The following is a 25,580-nucleotide window of genomic DNA, read 5'->3' as shown; positions in this document are numbered from 1 at the left end:
AATGACTTCTGCTGAAGGTGTCTATTTTAACTTGTCAGTAAGATAATTTAAAAGAGAGTTGGCAGACTCCCCCCTGCGTGGTACCTGACTCCCAGGGATGTAAATCTCCCTGGCAACGCAGGATATGACTCCTGGGGATGAATCTGGACCCCACATCATGGGACTGAGAACATCTTATTGACCAAAAGGGGGATACGAAATGAAATAAAGCTTCAGTGGGTGAGAGATTTCAAATGGAGTCGAGAGGTCACTCTGGTGGACCTTCTTACACATTACATAGATAATACTTTTTAGGTTTTAATGTATTGGAATAGCTAGAAATAAATACCTGAAACTACCAAAGTCCAACCCAGTAGCCTTGACTCTTGAAGATGATTGTATAACAATGTAGATTACAAGGGGTAACAGTGTGATTGTGAAAACTTGGTGGATCACACTTCCTTTATCCAGTGTATGGATGGATGAGTAGAAAAATGGGGACAAAACCTAAATGAAAAATAGGGTGGGATGGGGGGGTGATTTGGGTGTTCTTTTTTACTTTTATTTTTTATTCTTATTCTGATTCTTTCTGGTGTAAGGAAAATGTTCAAAAATAGATTGGGGTGATGAATGCACAATTATAAGATGGTACTGTGAACAGTTGATTGTACACCATGGATGAGTATATGGTATGTCAATATATCTCAATAAAACTGAATTAAAAAGAGTTAAGTGTTGGCAGAATTTACCGTTAGGATGTGCATTGTGTTCTCAATTAGATGGTCATTTAGATGGATTAAAGCATGTCAGCCTCATGTAATGATGCCTTTTGCTGGCTTGTTCTGTGTATGTCATTTTCTGAGTCTCCATAGGTGGGCATCTCAAATGAAATTTCCCTGAAATTTACGCTCTTTGGTATTTGATAATAACCCGCATCAGGTCCAAATGCACAGTCATCAGGAATAAATCCAGCGGCACATAGAGCAATTTCAGCAAGCCTTCCTGACCGCGTCTTTCTCCTCATTTCAAAATTCTGCTAGGTGCTCTATTACCTCCACTAGCCTTAGAATTTGCAAGGCCTTAGAAGTCCTGCAGGGTGCAGCTGTGACCTTTCTCTATATAAGAAAGTCCCATTGAATGCAAATCATAACACAGTTCATTTATTTTAAGGGCTGGTCACAAATAAGCATTAACAATGAACAAAATTTTTTGTAGAGATTTTTGACATCCAGTGATTTTCTTGGAGCGGAATTCTTCCTCTGTGTGTTAAAAGCCTTCCATTTCTGGAAAAGTGAAAATATGGAAATCTTAGTGAATTCTCTGTGATACAGATATTCTTTTTTCCCACTGATCAAGCTCGATAAATTCAGTATCTTAATTAAAAGTGTGTGTTACTGCCTTTTGGCTAATTGTATAGTAGTCGTTTTTATTGATGTTCTCGTTACTTACAACTTTCAGATTGTATGTGTCATATTCAGTGGAAGACTTTGGCACTGCAGACATCATATAAAGGAATACAAGATTTTTATTTTCATATATTCATGATTTGCAAAGGATCACAAATGTTGGCTTTGATGACTTCTTCTCGGTCATGAAAAGTGTACTTGGGGTAAATTGAAGAACTAGTCCTTCTTCCAATACTGATATTTGGCAGTTTATGAACAGAGGGAAAGAACATCCAACAGAGAGCTGATGTATCTGCTTTTGTATCACAGCATCTTGAGACACAAGAAACGGAGAAGGATGACTTTCACTGATTGTAGAAGTTTTTAGGATTCCAGAACTGATTAGCTGAAATCATTTCTGTTCATTTGTATTCTGGCTGCTTATGATCTTGGTAGACTTTTAGCACTGGCAGAGTCTCCAGTTTTATATGCTGCTGTCATTTTCTTGTCCTCTCCTGAGTGTCCCTAAACATTAGGACTTGTGTTTCGGATGCATTTTCTGAGGGTACTGCGTAACTCCGTCTTCCCATTGCTTTTATACTATTCAGTCTTGAAAGGCTAGGTTTTTCTAGCTGCTCATCAGTATTTTTCAGGTCGATGTCACTGTCTGTGGCTGGAAAAGCCATCCTTGATTCTTTGTGTGTGTACACTATGTCTTGGAAATCCAGGGTGTAGTTTCCATTTAGAACCCACCTCACTTCAGACGAGCGGCTACCATATTGAACAATGCAGGTCTAGATTTGACTGCTCAGTGTGAGGGCTTGGACAAGTCTTTTTTATCTCTATTCCTCACTTTTCACCCCTCTAAAAGGATAGATAGGGAGCAGGTAATCACTCAAATGCCTTTCTGTCAACTCTCTCTGCCTCTATGGAACTTTCCCTCTGGGTCCGAAAGCCATGCTAAGTCTCTTGGATCCTGGCCCCAAGGCTCTGTCCCACAGTACTCACCCAGTTACACGAGAGGGCAAGGGTTTTAAAGGAAAAGAAGATTAAACAGGTTGTTTGTGGTTGGTGGATATTTGGGGTACTCTAATTGCCCCTCAGGTTTAACTAAATTCTTTATCTTGTGGTTTGTCTTTTGTGTCTGGATGTCCTTAGTGTTTTTAGGGGCATTGTTGCGTGAGGCTTTGCATACTTCGGCAGTTTTTGGTGTCTGGCTGAGACCTGCATAAGAGTAAAGTTGCAGGATAATTTCTCTACTGAGGAATCTAATAATGAGGATGCTGACTCCTTTTCTCTGTGCTGCTTTCATATTTTCTGTTCTGATAGTGAAGACCCAGTTATTCCTTCTGATATAGAAGCATATTTAACAGAAATTTTACCTAAAAACACTCAAGTACAATTTCCAAATGATGGAAACTAGAAAGGCCTTACTATAATAACTGGGACAGATGTTTCATACCCTTCAAGTCCCATATTAGAAGATTATACTGAAGGAAAAGCTAAACACTCAAAAGAACTGTGAATATTTTCAAGAAAGCAGAAAGGCCTTCTCAACCTTCTTGGATATAGATGACATGTAATCATCTAGTCCTCTGTGAAAACAGGATGGGCTGCAGCTGTTACTTTAATCATAGAGAAGTCATAAATAATGTAGCAAGGTTAAATACAGTCCTAATCAAATGTATGTTTATCAATATGATGTAATGGCTAAATTAATCAATAGAATAAAATGAAAAAATCTATATTATCAAATTAGAGACAAGTAATAGTAGTCTCTTTTCTAATTTTTATACAAGTAAAAGTATGTTACATTGCTTTTACAGAAATCATAGCTTAATTAGTAAAAATGTTTTTAGTAGAATTTTACAGACATTCAAGGCTAAGACTGGTAATGTGGATACCTTCCTTTGATCTTGAACCATTCATGTTCATGAAGCATCACTTAATGTAAAAATAGAATATGATTTGATTGAATGTAAACAAAGTGCTGTAAAGTCTCTGTAACTGAAACAAGGGGGAGGTCTTTGATCTCATGTTCAGCTGTGTCTGGAGGAACAGCGGCTCCCAGGCTCGGTAATGTATCAATTAATTTTTACATTGTAAATTTGTTCCTTTTAACTTAAGTGCTCCTTTAGTAAAAATGTGTTAAAGGTGAATTCTTGTCTTCATTGCTCCTTACTTTTAAACTATTGTCTGTCTCTATACTCGTAATTGAGTGGGAGGTTGCTTGAAAGACGCCCAAACCCATTGAATCACAACCTGATTAGGCTTAGGGCTTTTCTAACGGAGATCATAGGTTTGAGGTATAAGGAGATGAACCCATGATGGTAACCTCCAGAATGACCTCCTGACTCCATTTTAAATCTCGTATCAGTAGAAAACTCTATTTTATTTTATTTCTTTTAAGGCAACTATGTGGAAAAGTCGATTGACCATAATTCTTGAAGGGATTGTGTTAATTTCATTTTCAGATTGTTCATTGCTAGTGTATATAAATACAATTGATTTTTCTATGTTGATTTTGACTCTTGCAGCCTTAAGTTTTAGTAGTAACTTTTTCAATATAATCTTAAAACTGTAAGCAAGCTGGAAATTGTAAAGTAGCCTTAAAATGTAACCTTCAAAGGTGGAAGCAGGCTATAATGAGAGCTTTTAAGAGCAATATGTAAATGCGAAGTCTGTACCCAGACCTGAATAAGCTTTAATGTAGTGTCCCAAACCTCCCAGATATTAACAAGCCTTTCATTTATCTCCCCAGGCTGGGTGGCACCTTCCCGGGTGTCTCAGGATATAAATCCTGAAGGAAGTAGGATAAACTACTGACATTCTCCAGACCTCTGTTATCTGTTAACTAAGATGATTATCTCTCTTTGTCTGTGATGGGTATAAAAGCCGGTTGAAAAATCACTTTGGAGAGGCTGATTTGCGAAATCTTCCCCCTGTCCTCCTGCTGGCCTAAATAAACCCTCTTTTCCTCCTCAGCCCCGTTTGGTGTGACTTTTATTGGCTGCATGGAGCTATGAACCCAGATTTGGGAAGTGCTCCTTCTACACTGCAACCTTGCTGAACTAATTTATTAGTGTTCTACTAGCTTTTCTAGTGGATTCCTAGGATTTTCTATGTTCCGTAACATGTCATCTGTGAATAGAGATAATTTTACCTCTCCTTTTCCAATCTGGATGCCTTTTATTTCATTTTCTCACTTAATAGGCCTGGCTAGAACCTCCAGTACAATGTTGAATGTGAATGGTGAGAACAGACATCCTTGTCTTCTTGTTCCTGATCTTGGGGTGGGGCACTCGGTCTTTCACCATTAAGGTTTTCTTTTTTTTGTTTTTGTAATGCTCTTTGAGGTTGAGGAAGTTCCCTAGTTTATTGAATGTTGTGATGATGAAAGGGTGTTTGACTTTGTGAAAGGCTTTCGTTTATTTATTTTTTGCATCTATTGTGGTTTTTGTCCTTTATGAATATGGAACATTTTGAGTCATGTGGTTTTTGTTCTTTATTCTATTAGTACATTGATTTTCAAATGTTGAACCTTGCATTCCTGGGATAAATCCCACTTGGTGTGTATGTTTTTATATGTTGCTGGATTCTGTTTGCTAGTAGTCTGATGAGGATTTTTGTGTTTGTATTCACAAGGGATATTGGTTTGTAGTTTTCTTATGATGTCTTTGTCTGGTTTTGGTGACAGGGTAATAGAGACTCATAGAATGAATTGGGAAGTGTTCCCTCCTCTTCCTTGTTTAAGAACAGTTGTCTGGGATGGGGAGGTGCACCCCTGGCTGAGGGAACAAGAGCAGTGGAAGGGAGCAGTGCTTGGAGAAACTGAAGGAAGGCCATTATGCCTGGAGCAGGGAAACCCAGGGGGTGGGGAGAGTGGGGGGTGAGGGATGGACTTAGGTGCTAACTGAGGTGGGAGCATCTGGGCTAGAGAGATATTTCTAAGTGGTAATTAATGTCCCAGGGAAGGAGAGAAGAGGAGAGAGCCTTGGACCAACCTCCAGGAAGTCCAATTGGAGATGGAGGACGAGCCAGAGAAGATAGGAAGGAACAGGTGGGAGGACAATCAGGAAAGGGGTGTCTGGAAAAGAAAAGAAAAGGATGTTGGAAGAAGGTGTTTCTGGAAGTAATATGGTGGAGAGATGGAGTAGGTGAAGATGAGGAAATGAGCCAATTTAGAAGACTCTTGAGAAGTTTATGGAGGGGAGAGGAGACCAGCTATGGGGAGGGTAGAGGTCAAAGGTTTTCTTTTTTAATTCCTTTCCTCACAACTTTTTATCTTAATATAATGTTGCTCTTTCAGAAAAAAAGGCAAGACATGTAACTCCCAAGTACTCTTTTTGAGATTTGTTGATTGTCTACATTTTACCCGTTTGCTTTATCATTCCCTATTGCATGTACTCTCCCTTTTTCTATATTAATCATTTGAGGGTGTGTTTGCAGACGTCTCGTACCCTCCCCACTAACTATTTCAGTGAGTATTTCCAAAGAAGTACATTCTCTTCTGTACTAGGTTATGTTGAAAATGAGAAATATTGGGCATGTTGAAAAGCATAAGTGAAGGGTCCAGTGGAACAGAAGAGAGAAGAGATTGTTGTAGCTTTGGGCTTCTGAAAAGGTCCGGAGGGTGAGAGCTAAATCCCAGGTGGAGGGGTTGACTTTTGCAAGATGAAGAGAGCCTTCCTTATGTTTGTTAGGGGATTGAGGAAGTTCCTCTCTGCTGGATTCTGTTTCCATTGTCAACCAGGATGTGAGACAATTTACAAAACAGAGAAGGAAGATGTTTGCGTGATGGAGTAGGTTCAGAGTTGGGGAATTGTGGAGAAAACATGAAATAGTCTAGGAGGGCCAAGAGGGAGTTGTGAGAAAAATGTCTCAGGATTCATTTGGCCAGATAGCTCACTCCAGGTTGGTGCTCATTCATTTAGTGCCAAGCCAATCTGCCCTGTTCCATGACTAGGTTGGTTCGTCTAGGCTGAGATTTTGCCAAAGGGGTGTGATGAAAAGACAAAATGGGCAGAGGAGTTTAGGGCGTTAACAAGAAGATGGGCCATAGGAGATACTAGATAAAGATGAAAGAAGTAAGATGATGGCTACTAGATGGGAAATAGAAGGACAGATAGAGTGGAGGTAGCCTGGGAAAATAGGAGCCTGCAATATATATTTAAATTTTTACTATTTTACTTATTGGAGCCATTATTGAGCATGGGTACTGTACTAAGTATTTTACACACATTACTGTCATATAATTCTTAGGACAACCCTATAAGGTTTGTGTAGTCATTAAACTATTCTTATAGATGAGGAAATTTAGGTTAAAGTGACTTGCCAAAGGTCACATGGCTTAAAAAGTGACAGCAGGAGTTCTCTCTTCCAATCTTGGCTTCATTCAGCTCACAGAATGAATATTTGAAAATGCAAATTGATCACATCACACCCTAGCTCGGAACCTTTCATTGCTTTTCCTTATATTGAAATTTAAATAGGAAGAGAAGTAGAAATATATACCTAAGCTGGATTGATGGGTGAATAAAGAGTTGGAGAGATGGGTAGTTCTGTGTTAAAGCAAATCACAGTGAAATTTTAATTGTAGAATCCAGGTGATGGGTGTATGAAAGTTCAATGAATAATAATTCTTTCTATTTTTCTTTATGTTTGAAATTTTTCATGTAAAATATTGGGGAGAAAGTGCCTCTTGACAAAAGTAAATTTAATTAAAACTGGGTTCTTATAGGTGATCCCTGATTGATTTATAATCGAAGACTTGTAAGCATAGGTGGAGTAATAGAAGAATGGCTGCCTCCTCCTGGTAAGTACATAGAGACTCCTTGTGCCTGCATTCCCAGGGCTTCCTATACTCTCCTGTATTTGGAAATAATATTCAGACTATATAATCAAAGTACTTTAAAGAGAGGAAGATAAGCACTTGTGGGGAAAGACTTTGAGCCACACATCACAGGGTTTGGGGCAGTCTTCCAGAACAAAGGATAGTCATTGCATTCTACTTGCCATCTCAGGTGGTTTCAGATTACAAGAGGTCCCTTCTGTACTCATTGTTTACTTTCTCCAGTACAAATTCATCGAGTCCCAAATAATGTATTTTGCATGCATAGATACTTGTTTTGTCATAAAAAAAGGATTCTGCATTTCAGTAGGCATCTCTTTGCTCTTTTTGGAACATATCTGACATGTAATATAAGTGATTCTAAAGGAAAAGATGGGTATCACATCAATGTGATATTTATTTTCAGAAAGGGATTCCTTTCGTCTCGCATCACTAATGATGCCCCCAGTTGACAGTTGATTTCAGACCACCTTTGCGGGCAGGCAGGATATGCCGATTTCAGTCATTGACCTGTTTGTCCCCTTCAGAAGCCTCCAGAGCCAAGTGTTTGGTAACATGAGGGGAGAAGGGGGTGCCACAGACGCCCGCAGCAGAGGTGTTAGCTGAAACTTCAGGCTTGGTTGGCTAATATAGCACATGTGAAAAGACAGGATGTTCTCCCTTCTTTGGGAACTTTGAACACTCTACTCCTTTCAGGAGCAATCAGCTGATATCTTGGCCTCCTCACAGCCTGAGTCAGTGTCCACAACAGCATGTGACCAGCGTCCTCAAACAAGAAAAGTTCGCCAGGCCTCGGTGTTGACTTGTTTCTGATAGAACTCCGATCTTTGCCAGATTGGTCTTGGCCAGATTGGGTCGTAGCTTAAGCTGCAGCGCTGAGGTTGTGCAGATACGGGAGGCCAGGAGGTCTTCCTGGCTTGGCTACTTTCTAGCTGGATTACCTTGGGCAAGTTATATTATGTCTCTGTGTGTCTGGGTTGACTGTAAATGAGGAGGATAACAGGATTTCCTGCTTCCTGGAGTTATTGCTTAAGAGGCTCTGAGCACAATGCCTGGCATCCAAGAAGCACTCAATAAATGTTCACTATTCTTTTATACTATTCATGTTATTCTGAAATTGCTTCTTTTATTCAAACATATGTCCTTGAGACTTTTCAGGTTCTATCATAATTTGGAATACTGCTCGCTTCCTGAACTTGTCCCTTCTCCTGCCTTCTCTACCTCGGGTGTAATACAACTCAGCCACGAAGCTGCCACTCCTTGTTGACTCTGAGCTCTTCTTTAGCCCCCTCGCCCATTCATTTACTAAGTTCAGCTCTCATTTTCGTTTCTAAATATGTTCTGAATCTTCCCCTTAGTGCCCTGCCCTAGTTCACATGTTCTTCCTCTCTCACCTGGGCTTCTACAGGTGAATGCCAGTTACTCATAAGATTGTCCACTGCCAAGCTTAGGCCCTGCAAATCCACCTGCTATTCAGCTGCCGAATCTGCAAATCTGTCACTCCTCTGCCTGGTGGCCCATGGCACTCATGACAAATGGTGCTGGTCGTAATAAGATTGCTTATGACATCTAATAAGCAGAGGATAGCAGAGGGTCCAGGATCTCCCAGGCCCATAGTTATTTCTTAGGAAGGCAGAGCTGTATGTACTGCAAAGGGCCCTCCAGTAAGAGAACCCAGCTCCCACAGGTAGGCACAGAGCCAGGAGGGAACACCTAGTTTTTAAGAAGAAATGGCCAAATGCTGAACCCCAAAATCCATCTTGGAGGTCTCTGGAGTTGGTATATCTAAGTTGTTGACAGCAGCCAGGACTTGCTGTCCTTCCCGGAGTTGGGCAGGAGGGGAGGAGGGGCCCAGCTGAGACCACAGATTGTCTCTTTCCACTTACTCATGCTTGACTGTCCTTGACTCTCACTTTAAACTTCCAACACCCCATGCCAATTATGGTTGCTCAAACTGGTTCTTCTCATGTTCAGACTGTCCCCTGGGCCTGGCCTGCCTCCCCTACCCACCCCCCCCCTTGGGGATAACCTTCTCCAGAAAGCCTCCTAGACCTGCTTACTGACTCATTGTGTTAAAGTGATATGTCTCTGGGTTTAGGTCACCCCCAAGCTTTGAGATCCTTGAGGGGAGTGTCCGTGACATTGACCTTGGTATCTCCAATGCTTGGCACCAGGCTGGCGGGTTATATAAGTGACTGGATGCATGTCTGAGTAGCCCAGAGAGGAAAATGAAAATCACCTGCAGCCTCACTCCTCAAAGACAACTACTGAAAACAATTTGGGATATACACTTCTCAACTTTTTTTTCTGGCTATAAGTCTACATATTTCACCTCCACATTCCCACAGTCCCCACAGATGTTTTATTTTGAAAAATCTGGGATCAAGCCCTACCCTATTGTTTTAAAAAGTTTTGCATTTAGTATGTCATGAACATTTCCCCTTACCCTCAGAGCCCTTGAATTGTAATCATCCAACATGCAGCTTATTTTCCAGCTGAAATGATTAATGGGTTTCTGTCTGTGATGAGAGTGTTTGTTTCTCATGATAAAGAAAACATGGCAAAAAATACTGGGTCTAAAATAAAGACAAGAAAGATGGTTAGTGGGGGAGGAGAGTAAATTATTTGGGTTTTACTGTCATTTGATTTTTAAGATGCTGGAACGTCAGCCCTTCAAGCCGTGGCTCTCTGAGGGTTCCTAGTATGCCATGCTTTTTGTAACAAATTCTTTATGTTTTGCCGTGGCAGGACGATGGCAGACCCGGAAGCCACTCCAGACAGTCAATCAGAGGAGAGCAGTGCTTTGGGCCTGCCATCAGCTTGTGACATAAGAGATTATGTGCTGCAGACACTCAGCCAGGAGGCCAACAGTGAGGCTGTTAGTTCTGTGGAATTCCTTTCTTCTCCTTGCTCTTCTGATGTGGATCCAGGTAAGGTACACAGATTAAAGCACACTAACAGATACACAAGTGTGCGATCGTTTGGCTCTCTCTAGTCAAATGGCAGATCTCTGAGGAATGATTATTGTCTTGGATGGAAAAACCTAGCTAAGTAGCGCTGTGGGGAGTGACTTCAAGGAGAGCCTCCTGGTGTAACAGTGACGAGCAGCTGCTTCCTGGCCGCCCTTTTTGGTCCCTTTCTGATGTCCGTCCAAAGGCGTTCAGAGACAGGGGTGCCATTGGTCCAACAAGGAAGAAGTGGAATTGTTTTTTGTTTTGTTCTTTTACGACTCCAGCAGAAGATAACGATGTGGGCCTGCTATATGTTACAGGTAACAGTTACAGGGACTTTAGCTTCCTCTTGTGAAGTACTTTCTGGATTTAAGTGACAGCTTTTCTACAAGTTTTCCTGACTGAATTGCCAAATCTGTTGCTTGCATCCAATGATAATTCCCCCATGTAGGTGGTGGCCCTCTTTGGTTGTGAAGCACACCTTCTCCCTGCTTGTTACCCAATCCTGGAGGTCCTCAGCCTCAGAGCCAAACTCAGCCCTGACACTTAGTAGCTGGGTGACTCAGGGCATGTTTCTTAACCCTGCTGAGCTCCAGGACAATCTTCAAAATGGCAGTCGGATTGGCTGCCTCATGGAGTTACGCTTACCTCGGGACAAAATGTAAAGTACCTAATGTAGTGCTTGCCATATATGGGTACTCAGTCAATGTAGCTATGGTTATCATTTTCTTATTATTATTATTGATACATGCAAATGTGTTTTAAAAGGGAACTTGTTGGATACCTAGAAAATGTAGCCCTAGGTGATGATGAATTCAGTGATGGCAGTAGGCCGGGTGTGTCAAGAATTCCCTGACAAAAAGAATTTTAAGCTCCCTTGAGATTCTGTTCTGATTTTCAGGACATAGAATAATCAGGCTCAGTCAGCTTCCTGTTTAATTTAGTTCTTGACCAAGAATTAGATCATTCCACCTCTTTTTTTTCCTAGGCTAAACATCCTAGTTCCTTTAACCTGCCCTCCTCGCCACTACATTACTCTGCGTCTCTGAAACTGATCTTGTTCTTCATTTCCCGCTGTCAATAGCATGTCCTGGAATGTGTGAATGGGTGCAGTTGAACATAACTTTAGAAGTGGTGGCCTGGTGAAATACTTCTGGGAAATGGCTGTGTGCTTTCAGGTAATTCAGTGTGGACTCAATTTTTATTTTCTATTGCCTTTTGGGCAAACGATCTTTAGGAAAGCAGCTGTAATTAGTTCTAAAACTAGTTCTAAAAATGAGAAGCATGTTGAAATATTTACATTGGCATATTTGTTAAAACTGTTTAGACATTTCAGGCGGGAAAAAAAAAGAGGTTCTCTTGGAAACTCTTGCAAAGGTCCAGGCCTGGGAAGGAGCACTGAAGTGCTAAGGCAGCTGCTTTTCATGGTGTGGGTGGTGGTGCTGGGTAGACTGCCTGGTTTGAATTCTAGTTCTGCTTCTTCCTTGTGGTTTGACCTTTGCAAGCCATTTAGCCTCTCTGTGCTTGTTTTCTCATTTGTAAAATGGGAATAATAACACCCACCTCATAGGTGAGGAGATAATGAGGATGAACGAGGCAGTGCCAGTGAGCACGTAGCGGGCTCTCGGGTACTGTAACTCTTCACGTGCTCAGAGCCTGGGCCACTCAACACAGCACCTTGTTGACCAGGCCCACCTTAAATTCATGACCTCCCGCCTCAGGTTGACCCTCTAGCTGCCCATCCATCAGTCACGTTTCCCTAGCCTACTCACTCTCCCGCTGTCCTAGATGATGGTTTCGTATCTTCTCTTTACGCAGAACCCTCCAGCCTTTCTCTGAGCTGATGATCTTGTTTCCTCTTTAAACAAGAAGCAATCAGAAGAGAACATCCACCAGCTTCCTTCCTCCCTGTTTCCATGGAAGACCCATCCCTGCCCTCTCCTCCACTTGTGCGCTAGATCCTATCCACTCCCACCCAAGCAAGGATGCCATCCTGGCTCTTCTCTCTCTAGCAATTAAATCTCTTTCTGGCATCATCTCTCTGTTGGATCATTCTCATCATCATACAAACAAGCTGTGATATATTCCATCTTAAAAAAAATACAAAACAACAAAGTGGCTGTGTTCTTTTGGTGTACGTGACGGTCAAGCTGAGGCCAGCCAGGTGCACCTTCAAGACCGTATTTTGAGCAGAAGTAGACCAAAAAGCTAGTGAGCAAATGGGAGACCAGGTGGAACAGACACATTTGACAGAGGACATTCCAAAAGCTAAGAAATGTACAGTGATCGGAGGTTCTGGATTTCTAGGGTGGCACATGATGGAGCAGTTGCTGACAAAGAGGAAACACTGTCAATGTATTTGATAAGGGTTTGGTAATCCACAGGTGTGGTTCTTTCTGGGTGACTTTTGCAGCCAGCAGGAACTTGAGCCAGCTCTGAAATGTGTAAGCAGTTTTCCATGGTGCATCACCCCACTGCCCAGTGACAACAGGGAACTATTTTCCAGAGGGAATTATGTTGGTATGAAGAATGTAATGTACCTTGCAAATGTACCTTGCAAAGAGGCCAGGATTCAGAAACTCATTGTAACCAGCAATGCTAGTGTCATCTTTGAGGGTGACAACATCAAGAATAGAACCAATGCCCTTATCCCTTATGCCATTAAACCTATTGACTACTATATGGAGACCAAGATCTTAGGAAGAGGGCAGTCCTGGCTTCCAGTCATCCAGAGAGCAATTCCTTAACCATACCCATCTGCCCTCATGGCATTTTCAGCCCAAAGGACACTAAGATGGTCCCTATCCTCACTGATGCATCCAGGAATGGCAAGGTGAAGTTTTTGATTGGAAATGGAGAAGAGCTTAGTGGTCTTCACAACTTCATGGAGAATGTGGTCCATGGCCACATCCTGACCACAGAGTGCCTCGCCCATGACACGGCCCTATGGGAGAAGGTGTTCCAAGTCACCAACAATAAGCTGTCCTTTTCTGGACATTACTGTCCTGCATCCTGATGGGCCTCAATTATGAGATGTTCAGATACCACATCCCCTGCTGGATGGCCTACTACCTGACCCTCCTACTGTCCCTGCTGGCGATGCTGCTCAGCCCTGTCTTCCAACTCTGGCCCACATTCACACCAATGTGGGTCTCACTGCCTTTCACTACTACAGCTGTGAACAGACCAAGAAGGCCATGGGTTGCTGGCCACTGGACACCATGGATGAGACATGGAAGGAACTCTGCGGAGCTTTTGTTGTTTGAAATTTTAGGAATCAAGGGGCTATGGTCTCTCTAATGTCCCTGAAATATATCATGTTTATGTTTCCCATACATTCTCATGCTTCCCTCTCCATGTCCCATTTCATCCTTTTCAAATGGAACCCATGCTGAGGACTCATATCCTCTTCCCTGTGGCCGTCTCCAATGACCCAAGCAGAGATCTCTGTCCTTTACAGTGGGTGTTGAAAATACTCATTTTGGTTTGCCCACACTACTCCAAGGAGGCTCTGAATGATCATTTTCCTGCACCTCTAGTTGCCAGAATGTTTTAGAATACATTAATAACGACTGCTCCCATTCATTGAGAGCTTGCGGCTCATCAGGTCTTGTGCTGCTGGGCTCCATGCTAAACGTTTCACAAACATTACCACCTTTAATTCTTACTCAAACCTGTAAGGTAGAAATCATCCCCATTTTATAAATGAGAAAACTGAGTTTTGGAGAAGTTAAGAAACTTGCCCAGTGTCACTGGTCAATGGCAAAGCTGGGGTGAGTCCAAAGCCAGTATTTTAAATCATATTAGAAAAACATGGGAAATAGCATATGGTATAAGAAACTATTGGAAATCAAATTATTTAGACAAATTTTGTTAGCTTGGTAGAGCAGACCACTCATTTTGGGGGATAATTTTAGGGAGGAATGAAGTTTTTGATACTACTCTTTTGTACTTAAATATTTTAAAAAATATTTTTATTTTGCTGTGTAGCTGCCATTTTGTAGTAGTTTTATATGTTGTGTTGTTGATTAGTCACAGTACTCATTAGGTTTGTTTTAAAAAAAATCAAATTACTCAGAGCTTCTAAGAACGTAAATGAAAATGGCATCTTTCAGCCATAAAAATGAAAGAACTACTCTAGAATCCAATGGAGGACCAGCCATCCTGTTTATTTAATGACTCCATACCTAATAGTTTATTCTAAGCAGAAATAAATATGCTCAGGTTTATCCCCCACAAAGGGAACATCATTCCCAGTATCGCTAGGAGGCTGTTTATTTTGTTGTAAACATTCCAGAGCTACCTTTTGTGCGATTGTCTACAAGGAAATTTAAGAAAGGGTGTCACTGTTAATGTGGCCATTGCTAAGCAGTAGACTTGAGGTGGACAGTTCTAAACTCTGAGGGATACCCAGCCTGACTTCCTCTGGTCTGACTGGCTTCCACCTCACATTTCTCCAAACTGGCCAGGTGCCCGGGTTTTTCATTTTCCTTTTGTTAAGTTGAGCTCATTGTCCTTGTCCTCCCTGCATCTTCCCAACTAGTTGTAGTTATGGGTTCTCTCCCCCATGGCTCTTCAGCAGACTTTTGCTGACAGTTTAACCTAGTTTGGATGACTCTGGATCTGTTGTTTGTTCAGAGACTTGCCTCCCTTCCCATTGGTCTCTGTTGATGTTCTGATTGCTACCCTTCTACCTAAGATTCTGCACACATCTAGTTCTCCAGCTAACTTACTGTCCTCGGTGTGTTTGTAGTTGTTGTCTGTTGTTAGGAAATTGATCTTCTGGGGATTGGTCATTAAGGTAAAAGTTTTCAATTGTATTGTTGTTCATGATGACTCTACATTGGTCTGTGCAGACCCTGGTACCCCCACTCAGCAAGGTACACTGTTGGCTGGGTTCATGTAGCTTGTGCTTGGCTCAAAATATAGTTGACTATCTCAAGAGGTAGAAGGGGGATCTAAGGGTGAACTCAGCACCTGGCTTCCCCAGGCATTGGGTGAAATAAGACACAGGATCTGACCATTAGGATTCAGTCAGAACATCCCACTTGCCAAAATCTCCAGTCAGAGTCCAGACACACAGTTGGCAAGGGGGTGGGGTCCATGATGGCACACTGGAATTGCCTCCTGGGGGCAGAGCACAGCCCCACAGCAGGTAATCCAGAGAGAGAGAGTACTCAGAAACCTAGGTGGTGCAGGCAGTGTGTAGGTGTGCAGTGTGCAGTGGCTTGTAGTGAGACCCCAACTTCACGGCTAGAGTCAAGGTCACAGTTCCAAGCCCTGGAAGAGTGGCAGGCAAGAGAAGAGTGGGCTGCTATTTTAGGAGGCTGCCCAGGCTCAAGCCTAACCTTTGTGAAGATTTCCCCTTGTCACCTTGAAGCCACCTCTAGCTATGGGCTATCCTGCTGTTCCCAGCCAGGCTTTTTGAAGGGGTTACCTGCTGGCATTCTTCTTACTTCTTCACCTCCTTATTGTTCCTTATTCCAGTGTACATGGCCTCCACTCCCACCACTCACTGAACTAAAGTTGCCCTTGATGAGATCCTAATGATCCAAATCTCTGCCCTTATCTTTTATTTCCAAGGACCATATCACTATTTGTGTCCTGGGGGAGGATCTTAATGGTAAGGGACATGAGATTTAAGAATAATCCCGGAGAAACTAATGGTCCAGAAAATCCTCAAAAGCCTGGGTCATTTCAGTCTGGATATGCAAAGGAAGGTAAGGCAGGGCTATGTGCCTCTAAACAAACGGAGCTTGTCTGTCCTGAAGTTACCATCCAGCCACTTCTCATGAAGCGCTGGTGGAGTAAATTTTTCACCTAAGCCATGTGCAGGATTATGAAACTTCTTTTTCTCCACCCTACCTGGTTGGCCAAGGCGGAAGACCCCCTTTACCATCATGTTGTTCCTCTGTTTAAATTCCTATGACCTGTAGTTGTACACTTCTTTCTTGCCAAGTCCAATCAAAGCACCTCTGCATTGTTTTCGGGGCTCTATGTAATCTCTTCAAAATACTTTTTTTGGGCAAAATATTTAACAATCAGTACAGCCATGTTGCAGTATTTAACTGGTGAGGTTGTACTAGTGCATGCCAGCTGAATATAGGTCCCAGCTGATGTCTACTCAATAGCACAGGCCTGCTACTCCTGTTGGACCTGCTTTTGTGTTAAGCCACGCCTTAATATCTTAGCTGCACCATTCTCCTCCTTGAAATGTGCTCCCTTGTGCCTAGTCAACTCCAGTCCACTCCAGAGCTGTTGTATTGAATCCATCAATTAGTCCTGAGTACATACTTGTTGATGAACTTGAACTCCCTGCTTCTTAGGTACGTGTTTCCTTTCCCTTTGCTTCTGGGCTCGAGGAAAGCGTATGGTAAACTGAACGGAAGAGCCAACTCAGGTGACAAATGGTCTTGGATAAACCTCCTCAAAAGCAAGATCACAAAAGGTTTCTCAGAGACCCATTCCTGTGTGTATGACTATAACTTGATAAACTCTGGGCAGCATGTGTGGCATATCGCATCAGAGTCCTCTGAACCCTTTGTCCTGGAGATCACTTAAGATTAATTATTATACGGGACAAAGAGATTCTCTGATGTTGTTGCTTAGACACTGCAATACAGATGTGGGAAATCTCAGCCATTTCCTCAAACTTGAACTTCTCCCTAAGAATCTTTGTTGGAGAATTTGTTCAAATGTATACGGAAGAATGAATGTTAAACACAGTAAATCTTTGATGATTAAAGGCCCCGGCTGGAAGGAAGCTTTAAGTTCAAAGTACATAGTGGTTTAATGTCCTCTATTCTTTCAGAATGTGCCAACATCTTAACCTTCAAAGCCATTTTATAACCTGCGTATTTAGGCATTTCATCCAAGGAATTGAATATTTAAGAGTAGATAAATATGTTTGTCTTCTTTCTTTTCTTTTATTCATATACTATCTGTCTAGAATTTCATAAAATTTAATTTCTACAAGAAAGCAATTAAAAGCTCAAAAACTCACTATAGTATTATAATTATAGAGTTCTAGATGTGTGTGCATTATGTTTTAAATAGAAGTCAGGGTATATTTTAGACATGTCAATAATGTTAAATATACATTCCCTAAAATGGACCTAAGATGCTATGAGAAAAGGAGAAATGACTGAGAACTAAAATCTGGTACTTCTTATCCCATATCGAGTTGATGGATTTTGTTTGGAAGGTTTGAGTATTCTGGTGGTAGCACATATCTGCATGTGTTGCCTCTTCCTGGATTGAGCTATACAGATTCAAACATCCAGACTGAATTTTCAGCTCCACAACAGGATTTTGAACTCTTTGTAAGCTGCTGTTGGAAGGCCTAGGCAGTGAAGGGGATGACTAAGGTTCACAGAGTTAAAGTGTTCCAGTACCTGGGCCGGGTTTTTCAAGCTGTGCTCCAGGCAGCCCGTTAGGAGCTGCAAGGCCAGGAGGGGAGGAGGCAGTAAGCAGGTGGGGGCCCTGGAATCTTCCCCACTTACTCATCCATATCAGCTCACTTATCTTGTGGACTTCCAGGTAAGCATTCATCAGAAGAAAGGATACCAGGGCCAAGAAGAGTTTGAAAACCATCAAGCTCATCTAATCTTTCATTTTTCAGATGGGAAAGTTGAGTCCCAGGATAATGAAGAAAATCATCCAAGGTCACATGGTTATCTAGCAATGCCTATTTCCTGGGTGACCCTTTGTGCAGACTACATTTAACTGTGACTTTTATATCCCCCTCCCTTTTTTTTTTAATAAAAGAAATAGGGCTTTCTTAAAAATTAAAAAAATGTAGAGTGCTGACTTAAAAAAAAATTAAACACTCATGATAGATGATAGTCGATGAGTCAGTTTTTGTTTTTTTTTTTACGTTGAAGAATGCTATTTGCCATCTGTGAATCTCTCATGGCTCTTCACTTTTGAGTTTCAAGGACACCTGATAGGGGAGAAGAGACTTGTTTACTTCTGTGTGCCTTGTTGGTGGTTACAGTTAAAATAACAAAAACAAAACTGAGTTGAAAAAACGGTACGTTCTCGTCAGGAGCCACACCTACAGGGTACTTATCTTCTGGGTCCAGGTGTACAGCTGTGACGTCATGGTCTGACCTGATAGCTTTCCTCAAGGGTTTCTCCATGTGAACTTGTCACTCAGCTGTGTCTTCTTAAAATGTGAGAAAACAGCTTGCTCGAAATAGTCACACTAGCCACAATCATTGTTATATATTTGTAAGAAAAAGTCTATATGCAATATAGACAAGACAGAAAGAATAATAGTGCATCATGTATTGCACACATATGCTTCAGGCACCATGCTGCACATTTTCTGTGCATTGTTCCTTTTGATTCTCCCCGAAGAAGTAAATAGTTGTTATCATCTCCTTTTAATCCATGAGGAAGTATAGCCTTAAGAGGTTACATGCTAATACATTATCCAAAGAATGTTGGAAAGCTGGCACTCAAACCTGGGTCAGGCTGACTTCCAAGCAGAACCTAAAAGAAATACAAACATCTTAATCAGTTATGATTAAGTACTAAGTATTAAGCATAAAGCTTTGGATGTTCACAGTTAGTAACTTTAGGTCCCTGTTAGCTTCATTCTACTAACTCTGAATATCTTCAAACCTGTATTGGCACCCTCTCAGAGGTGACCATAACTTCTGGTTCTCTTGACCAGCTTTGCGCCCACTACCTACTGGCCTCTCCTTTCAACCTCTTTTATTCCCATTGTTGAAGACGCTCTAACTACATGCAGACTAAACGGACAGAAGGCATTGCCTTTTCTGTTAAATTTCTCACACCAGGCAGGATCCAACTTCTTATGGTTAAAATCAAGGGAAGAAAACAAGTTAGAAATTTTCACTCTGCTGGAATGAATGGACCTTTGATAACTTTTTCTGCTCCAAAGAAATTTTCTCATCTGGCTCCAGAGCTCTTCTTATTCTTGGTTCTTTGCCCTTTGAAATTGGAAGTCCTGCCCTTTGTCTGCTGAGTGGCTGCCCTTACCAATTCTGAAACTCCCTAGAGTTTTTGATAGGGCTGGGTTTTGCCAACATACTTGAAGTTACAAAAACCCAGTTTTTTTTTTTAAGGGTAAGTGCTTTTTTATTCATTCTTGGTTCCCCCATGCTTGAGAGGCAAGGTTCATGTTTTGCTCTCTGCCTGTCTACTCGCACAGGGCCTGCAGCTGCTTTCTCCTAAACCTAGACCCTGATATGGGAGTAGAGTAGAGATGCCAGGGACACAGTAGGTGCTCAGTAAAAGCTTGTTGAATGACTAAATGAAAAAAAATACAGATAAGTGGGGCTTAAAGTTTTAAGAGAGCTATAAATTATCACAGTACCTTGTTTACCAATTTGTAACTTTATCTTCAGATTTAAGTTGTACTTGCTTGATCCTCTGCGTATAATAGAATGAGAAATGTCTAAGTTGAAAAGCATCTACTCTTACCTAAACCCCACAGATTTGCTTAACTCTCTCTTGGAAAGTCTGAAAAAGCCCAAAACTGTCTTCCTCCAAAACCCCTGGTGGGTTTTTTTCCTTGGAACAGCAGATATAATGCTAGTGAGAGCAGAATATCTATCACTACATTCCCTCATCCTGGAGAAAGTGTGTTCCTAGTGGAACTGTTTCTTTCATTTATTCCCTCAGCAAATATTTCCCTAATAGCAGCTCATTAAAGATTGCTTCTAAAGCTGTTGTCTTGAGAAAACTATTCCTATGACATTTTATAACATTGTGAGTGTTTTCTTTTTTCCTGGTTACAAAGTAACGCAATTGAGTAGCAAATTTAAATAAATTCTAAAAACAAGCAAACAAAGAGGTATAGCTCTGTTTCTTCACAATGTATTTGATGATGGTTGTATCCAGAATTTTTTACAAAGAGCTCTTGCAAAATCTCGGGGAAAGTTAGGCAGTGTATAAATTAAAGATGAGGATCTTACCCATGGATCAACACTATTTTAGAAGTAGCATTTTGAGGAGAACGGGTTAAAATAATATCTGATGCTTTTAGCCACCTAAGCACCTAAGCGGTGCCAAAGGCAAGTGTTTGAACCTGCTGCCCTCTAGTGACCATTTTTGCACATTCCTGAGCTTTGCTGAGGAGCAAGACTAAACGCACCATCTGCGTTAAGCATTTGTCATTTATGCTTCGCAGTCTTGCACCTGCTAGAGGTAAAAGTTAAAATTGTTAGAGATTTTTTTTTACTGCAGAACTAACCTGTCATAAGACCACAGCTATGAGGTACTGTTAACTGCACAAGCATTATATAATCTGGTGAGACCTTTTTCAGTTTTCCTACCTGGTTAAAAATAAAGATTGACGTTCGCTTTTTCTTTGCACGTTTGCCAAAAGTAGATTGTGCTTTTTTTTTTCTTTTGCAAAGATGAGACCAAAGGATCCAAGATTTCCCTTTTCAGTGAAATTAGAGCAGCATTGAAGGGTAATCATGAAATTAAAAAAAAAATCTCGGGACTTCTGTTCTGACAATATGGCATAGACCCATTTTTCCTGCTCCTCCCAGCTAAGTACAACTGCAAACCCTGAAATTGCAAGTGTCAACCAAAGGAGAACTCTAAGAGATGGTAAGAAGGTAAGCTGGTTTGGGCTCCATGACGGGAGGAAAAACACAGCAGCACGGCGTGTTACATCGTCCCACCCAACAGTAGGAGGTGACCCAGGCCCAATGTATCCCAACCCCCAACTGAGCCACAGAAAGTAGCCCAGGTAGGCTCATTTCTCCTAGGGTTGAACAGGAGTCCCTCTGATAACACAAGGCAAGTTGGTGCTTTGGCAAGGGGGCCCGATTGGGAGCCCTGCTGAAAATGAGTGGCCAGAGGAAGTGATCTCCTTCCCCACTGAACCTGAGACTCCACTTCTTTCCCCCAAGAAGTGGAGGGATCCAGCCACAAGTAGCCTGGGAAGCCTCTTTGTTCCCAAGGGCCTGAGACTGTGCTCCCCCACCAAGATTCACAGACAGCTGAGTGGTATCTGGGGTAGAGGGAGCATCTGCAAAATGGATTCCAACACAACAAGCAGTCTCTCCTGGAGGCCCAGCCTGGGGAAATAAATGCCCTCCACCCTGGCAAGCAGCACCATCAGGGTCCAGTGGGAGCACTAGTAGTACCAGATCGACCAAGCAGAACAAACCAGCACAGCAAAGGCTCTGAAAACTAAACTGTCAGTGGAACCACAGCTCATCAAAGTCATCTAGGAACTGTGTGCTAAGCCTAAGCAGGGTGACTGCCTGCTAAAATAAAAGATTTAAATAAGAAAGACCCATAGTCTTTTTTTTTTTTTTTTTTTTTTTTTTTTTTTTACCCTTCCCTCTGCACTTCCTTCCCTCGTCCCCCATCCCCTCAGCATACTGCTCCAAGACATCTAGTTCAACAATGCCATTCCCCATATACAGCCATTCCTCTGTATTAACAGAAAAAATAAAGTGTTATTTTACCCTCTCTACTTTTAACATATGTTGTATACTTCTACGCATCTGGAAAAAAACTGGATGTTTCAAATAAGGACTTAAATTTGTCCAGGATACACACACAGTATCTTTGAATAAACCATATGTATGTAACAAAGTATATAATCTGAAAGTGTCTTCTAAACAGGAGCAGTCTGGCCTAGAACCCTTCCCCTTCTCACCTCTACCAACCCAGTGGTTGCATCTGCAATGCTTAGAGGGTTTTTTTTTTTTTTTTTTTTTTTTTTTTTTAAATCATCATTTTATTGAGATATATTCACATACCACGCAGTCATACAAAACAAATTGTACTTTCGATTGTTTACAGTACCATTACATAGTTGTACATTCATCACCTAAATCAATCCCTGACACCTTCATTAGCACACACACAAAAATAACAAGAATAATAATTAGAGTGAAAAAGAGCAATTGAAGTAAAAAAGAACACTGGGTACCTTTGTCTGTCTGTTTCCCTCCCCTACTTTTCTACACATCCATCCATAAACTAGACAAAGTGGTGTTTGGTCCTTATGGCTTTCCCAATCCCATTGTCACCCCTCATAAGCTACATTTTTATACAACTGTCTTCGAGATTCATGGGTTCTGGGTTGTAGTTTGATAGTTTCAGGTATCCACCACCAGCTACCCCAATTCTTTAGAACCTAAAAAGGGTTGTCTAAAGTGTGCATAAGAGTGCCCACCAGAGTGACCTCTCGGCTCCTTTTGGAATCTCTCTGCCACTGAAGCTTATTTCATTTCCTTTCACATCCCCCTTTTGGTCAAGAAGATGTTCTCCGTCCCACGGTGCCAGGTCTACATTCCTCCCTGGGAGTCATATTCCACGTTGCCAGGGAGATTCACTTCCCTGGGTGTCTGATCCCACGTAGGGGGGAGGGCAGTGATTTCACCTTTCAAGTTGGCTTAGCCAGAGAGAGAGGGCCACATCTGAGCAACAAAGAGGCATTCAGGAGGAGACTCTTAGGCACAAATACAGGGAGGCCTAGCCTCTCCTTTGCAGCAACCGTCTTCCCAAGGGTAAAACTTATGGTAGAGGGCTCAACCCATCAAACCACCAGTCCCCTATGTCTGTGGTCATGTTAGCAACCATGGAGGTGGGGTAGGCGAATACCCCTGCATTCTCCACAGGCTCCTCAAGGGGGCACTACATCTTTTTTTTTTTTTTTTTTTCCCCTTGTTTGTCTTTTTTCTTTTTTTTTTTTTTTAACTTTCCCTTCTTTTTTCAAATCACCTGTATGAAAAAAAAAGTTAAAAAGAAAACAAACATACAATAAAAGAGCATTTCAAAGAGACCATAGCAAGGGAGTAAGAAAAAGACAACTAACCTAAGATAACTGCTTAACTTCCAACATGTTCCTACTTTACCCCAAGAAAGTTACATAATATAGCAACATTTCAGTGAACTTGTTCCTACTACAACCATCAGAAATTAACAGACCATAGTCATTTCTGGGCATCCCCAGAACGTTAAATAGCTTATCTGTTCTTCCTGGATTATTGTTCCCCCTTCCTTAATTGCTCTCTACTGCTAGTTCCCCTACATTCTACATTATAAACCATTTGTTTTACATTTTTCAAAGTTCACATTAGTGGTAGCATATAATATTTCTCTTTTTGTGCCTGGCTTATTTCGCTCAGCATTATGTCTTCAAGGTTCATCCATGTTGTCATATGTTTCACCAGATCGTTCCTTCATACTGCCGCGTAGTATTCCATCGTGTGTATATACCACATTTTATTTATCCACTCATCTGTTGAAGGACATTTGGGTTGTTTCCATCTCTTGGCAATTGTGAATAATGCTGCTATGAACATTGGCGTGCAGATATCTGTTCGTGTCACTGCTTTCCGATCTTCCGGGTATATACCGAGGAGTGCAATCGCTGGATCGAATGGTAGCTCTATATCTAGTTTTCTAAGGAACTGCCAGACTGACTTCCAGAGTGGCTGAACCATTATACAGTCCCACCAACAATGAATAAGAGTTCCAATTTCTCCACATCCCCTCCAGCATTTGTAGTTTCCTGTTTGTTTAATGGCAGCCATTCTAACCGGTGTTAGATGGTATCTCATTGTGGTCTTAATTTGCATCTCTCTAATAGCTAGTGAAGCTGAACATTTTTTCATGTGTTTCTTGGTCATTTGTATTTCCTCTTCAGAGAACTGTCTTTTCATATCTTTTGCCCATTTTATAATTGGGCTGTCTGTACTATTGTCATTGAGTTGTAGGATTTCTTTGTATATGCAAGATATCAGTCTTTTGTCAGATACATGGTTTCCAAAAATTTTTTCCCATTGAGTTGGCTGCCTCTTTACCTTTTTGAGAAATTCCTTTGAGGTGCAGAAACTTCTAAGCTTGAGGAGTTCCCATTTATCTATTTTCTCTTTTGTTGCTTGTGCTTTGGGTGTAAAGTCTAGGAAGTGGCCTCCTAATACAAGGTCTTGAAGATGTTTTCCTACATTATCTTCTAGGAGTTTTATGGTACTTTCTTTTATATTGAGATCTTTGGTCCATTTTGAGTTAATTTTTGTGTAGGGGGTGAGGTAGGGGTCCTCTTTCATTCTTTTGGATATGGATATCCAACTCTCCCAGCCCCATTTGTTGAAAAGACCATTATGGCTCAGTTCGGTGACTTTGGGGGCCTTATCAAAGATCAGTCGGCCATAGATCTGAGGGTCTATCTCTGAATTCTCAATTCGATTCCATTGATCTATATGTCTATCTTTGTGCCAGTACCATGCTGTCTTGGCAACTGTGGCTTTATAATAAGCTTCAAAGTCAGGGAGTGTAAGTCCTCCCACTTCGTTTTTCTTTTTTAGAGTGTCTTTAGCAATTCGAGGCATCTTCCCTTTCCAAATAAATTTGATAACTAGCTTTTCCAAGTCTGCAAAGTAGGTTGTTGGAATTTTGATTGGGATTGCATTGAATCTGTAGATGAGTTTGGGTAGAATTGACATCTTAATGACATTTAGCCTTCCTATCCATGAACATGGAATATTTTTCCATCTTTTAAGGTCCCCTTCTATTTCTTTTAGTAGAGTTATGTAGTTTTCTTTGTATAGGTCTTTTACATCTTTGGTTAAGTTGATTCCTAGGTACTTGATTTTTTTAGTTGCTATTGAAAATGGTATCTTTTTCTTGAGTGTCTCTTCAGTTTGTTCATTTCTAGCATATAGAAACATTACTGACTTATGTGCATTAATCTTGTATCCCGCTACTTTGCTAAATTTGTTTATTAGCTCTAGTAGGTGTATCGTTGATTTCTCAGGGTTTTCTAGATATAAGATCATATCATCTGCAAACAATGACAGTTTTACTTCTTCTTTTCCAATTTGGATGCCTTTTATTTCTTTGTCTTGCCGGATTGCCCTGGCTAGCACTTCCAGCACAATGTTGAATAACAGTGGTGACAGCGGGCATCCTTGTCTTGTTCCTGATCTTAGAGGGAAGGCTTTCAGTCTCTCACCATTGAGTACTATGCTGGCTGTGGGTTTTTCATATATGCTCTTTATCATGTTGAGGAAGTTTCCTTCAATTCCTACCTTTTGAAGTGTTTTTATCAAAAATGGATGTTGGATTTTGTCAAATGCTTTTTCAGCATCTATTGAGATGATCAATTGATTTTTCCCTTTCGAGTTTTTAATGTGTTGTAATACATTGATTGTTTTTCTGATGTTGAACCATCCTTGCATGCCTGGAATGAACCCCACTTGGTCATGGTGTATGATTTTTTTAATGTGTCTTTGGATTCGATTTGCAAGTATTTTGTTGAGGATTTTTGCATCTATATTCATTAGGGAGATTGGCCGGTAGTTTTCCTTTTTTGTAGCATCTTTGCCTGGTTTTGGTATTAGATTGATGTTAGCTTCATAAAATGAGTTAGGTAGTGTTCCATTTTTTTCAATGTTTTGAAAGAGTTTG

The 25,580-nt window shown here is 41.3% G+C and overlaps 1 protein-coding gene and 1 pseudogene across 7 annotated transcripts in view; both read left to right on the top strand.

Moving 5' to 3' along the window:
* The window catches only part of SHLD1 (shieldin complex subunit 1), an 84,024-nt gene that overhangs the window by 2,083 nt on the left and 56,361 nt on the right, over positions 1-25,580 (top strand). For 2 of the 7 annotated variants that reach the window (XM_037811411.1, XM_037811417.1), the window contains exons 2-3: positions 7,105-7,179; positions 9,964-10,145. In XM_037811411.1, coding sequence (XP_037667339.1) covers positions 7,163-7,179; positions 9,964-10,145 — 199 coding nt within the window. In that variant the 5' untranslated portion in view covers positions 7,105-7,162. Of the gene's footprint in view, positions 1-3,415; positions 3,441-7,104; positions 7,180-9,963; positions 10,146-11,250; positions 11,345-11,984; positions 12,380-20,557; positions 20,579-25,580 lie in introns of those variants that run through there. The other 5 variants (XM_037811415.1, XM_037811414.1, XR_005213051.1 and 2 more) reach the window with 5 other exon arrangements.
* LOC119515453 lies at positions 12,357-17,933 on the top strand (annotated as a pseudogene).

The sequence above is a fragment of the Choloepus didactylus genome, chromosome 19, assembly GCF_015220235.1.
Source record: "Choloepus didactylus isolate mChoDid1 chromosome 19, mChoDid1.pri, whole genome shotgun sequence".
In the NCBI taxonomy this organism is placed as follows: domain Eukaryota; kingdom Metazoa; phylum Chordata; class Mammalia; order Pilosa; family Megalonychidae; genus Choloepus; species Choloepus didactylus.
The sequence above is the reverse complement of the archived record's forward strand: the minus strand, read 5'-3'. Positions and strand labels throughout refer to the sequence as shown.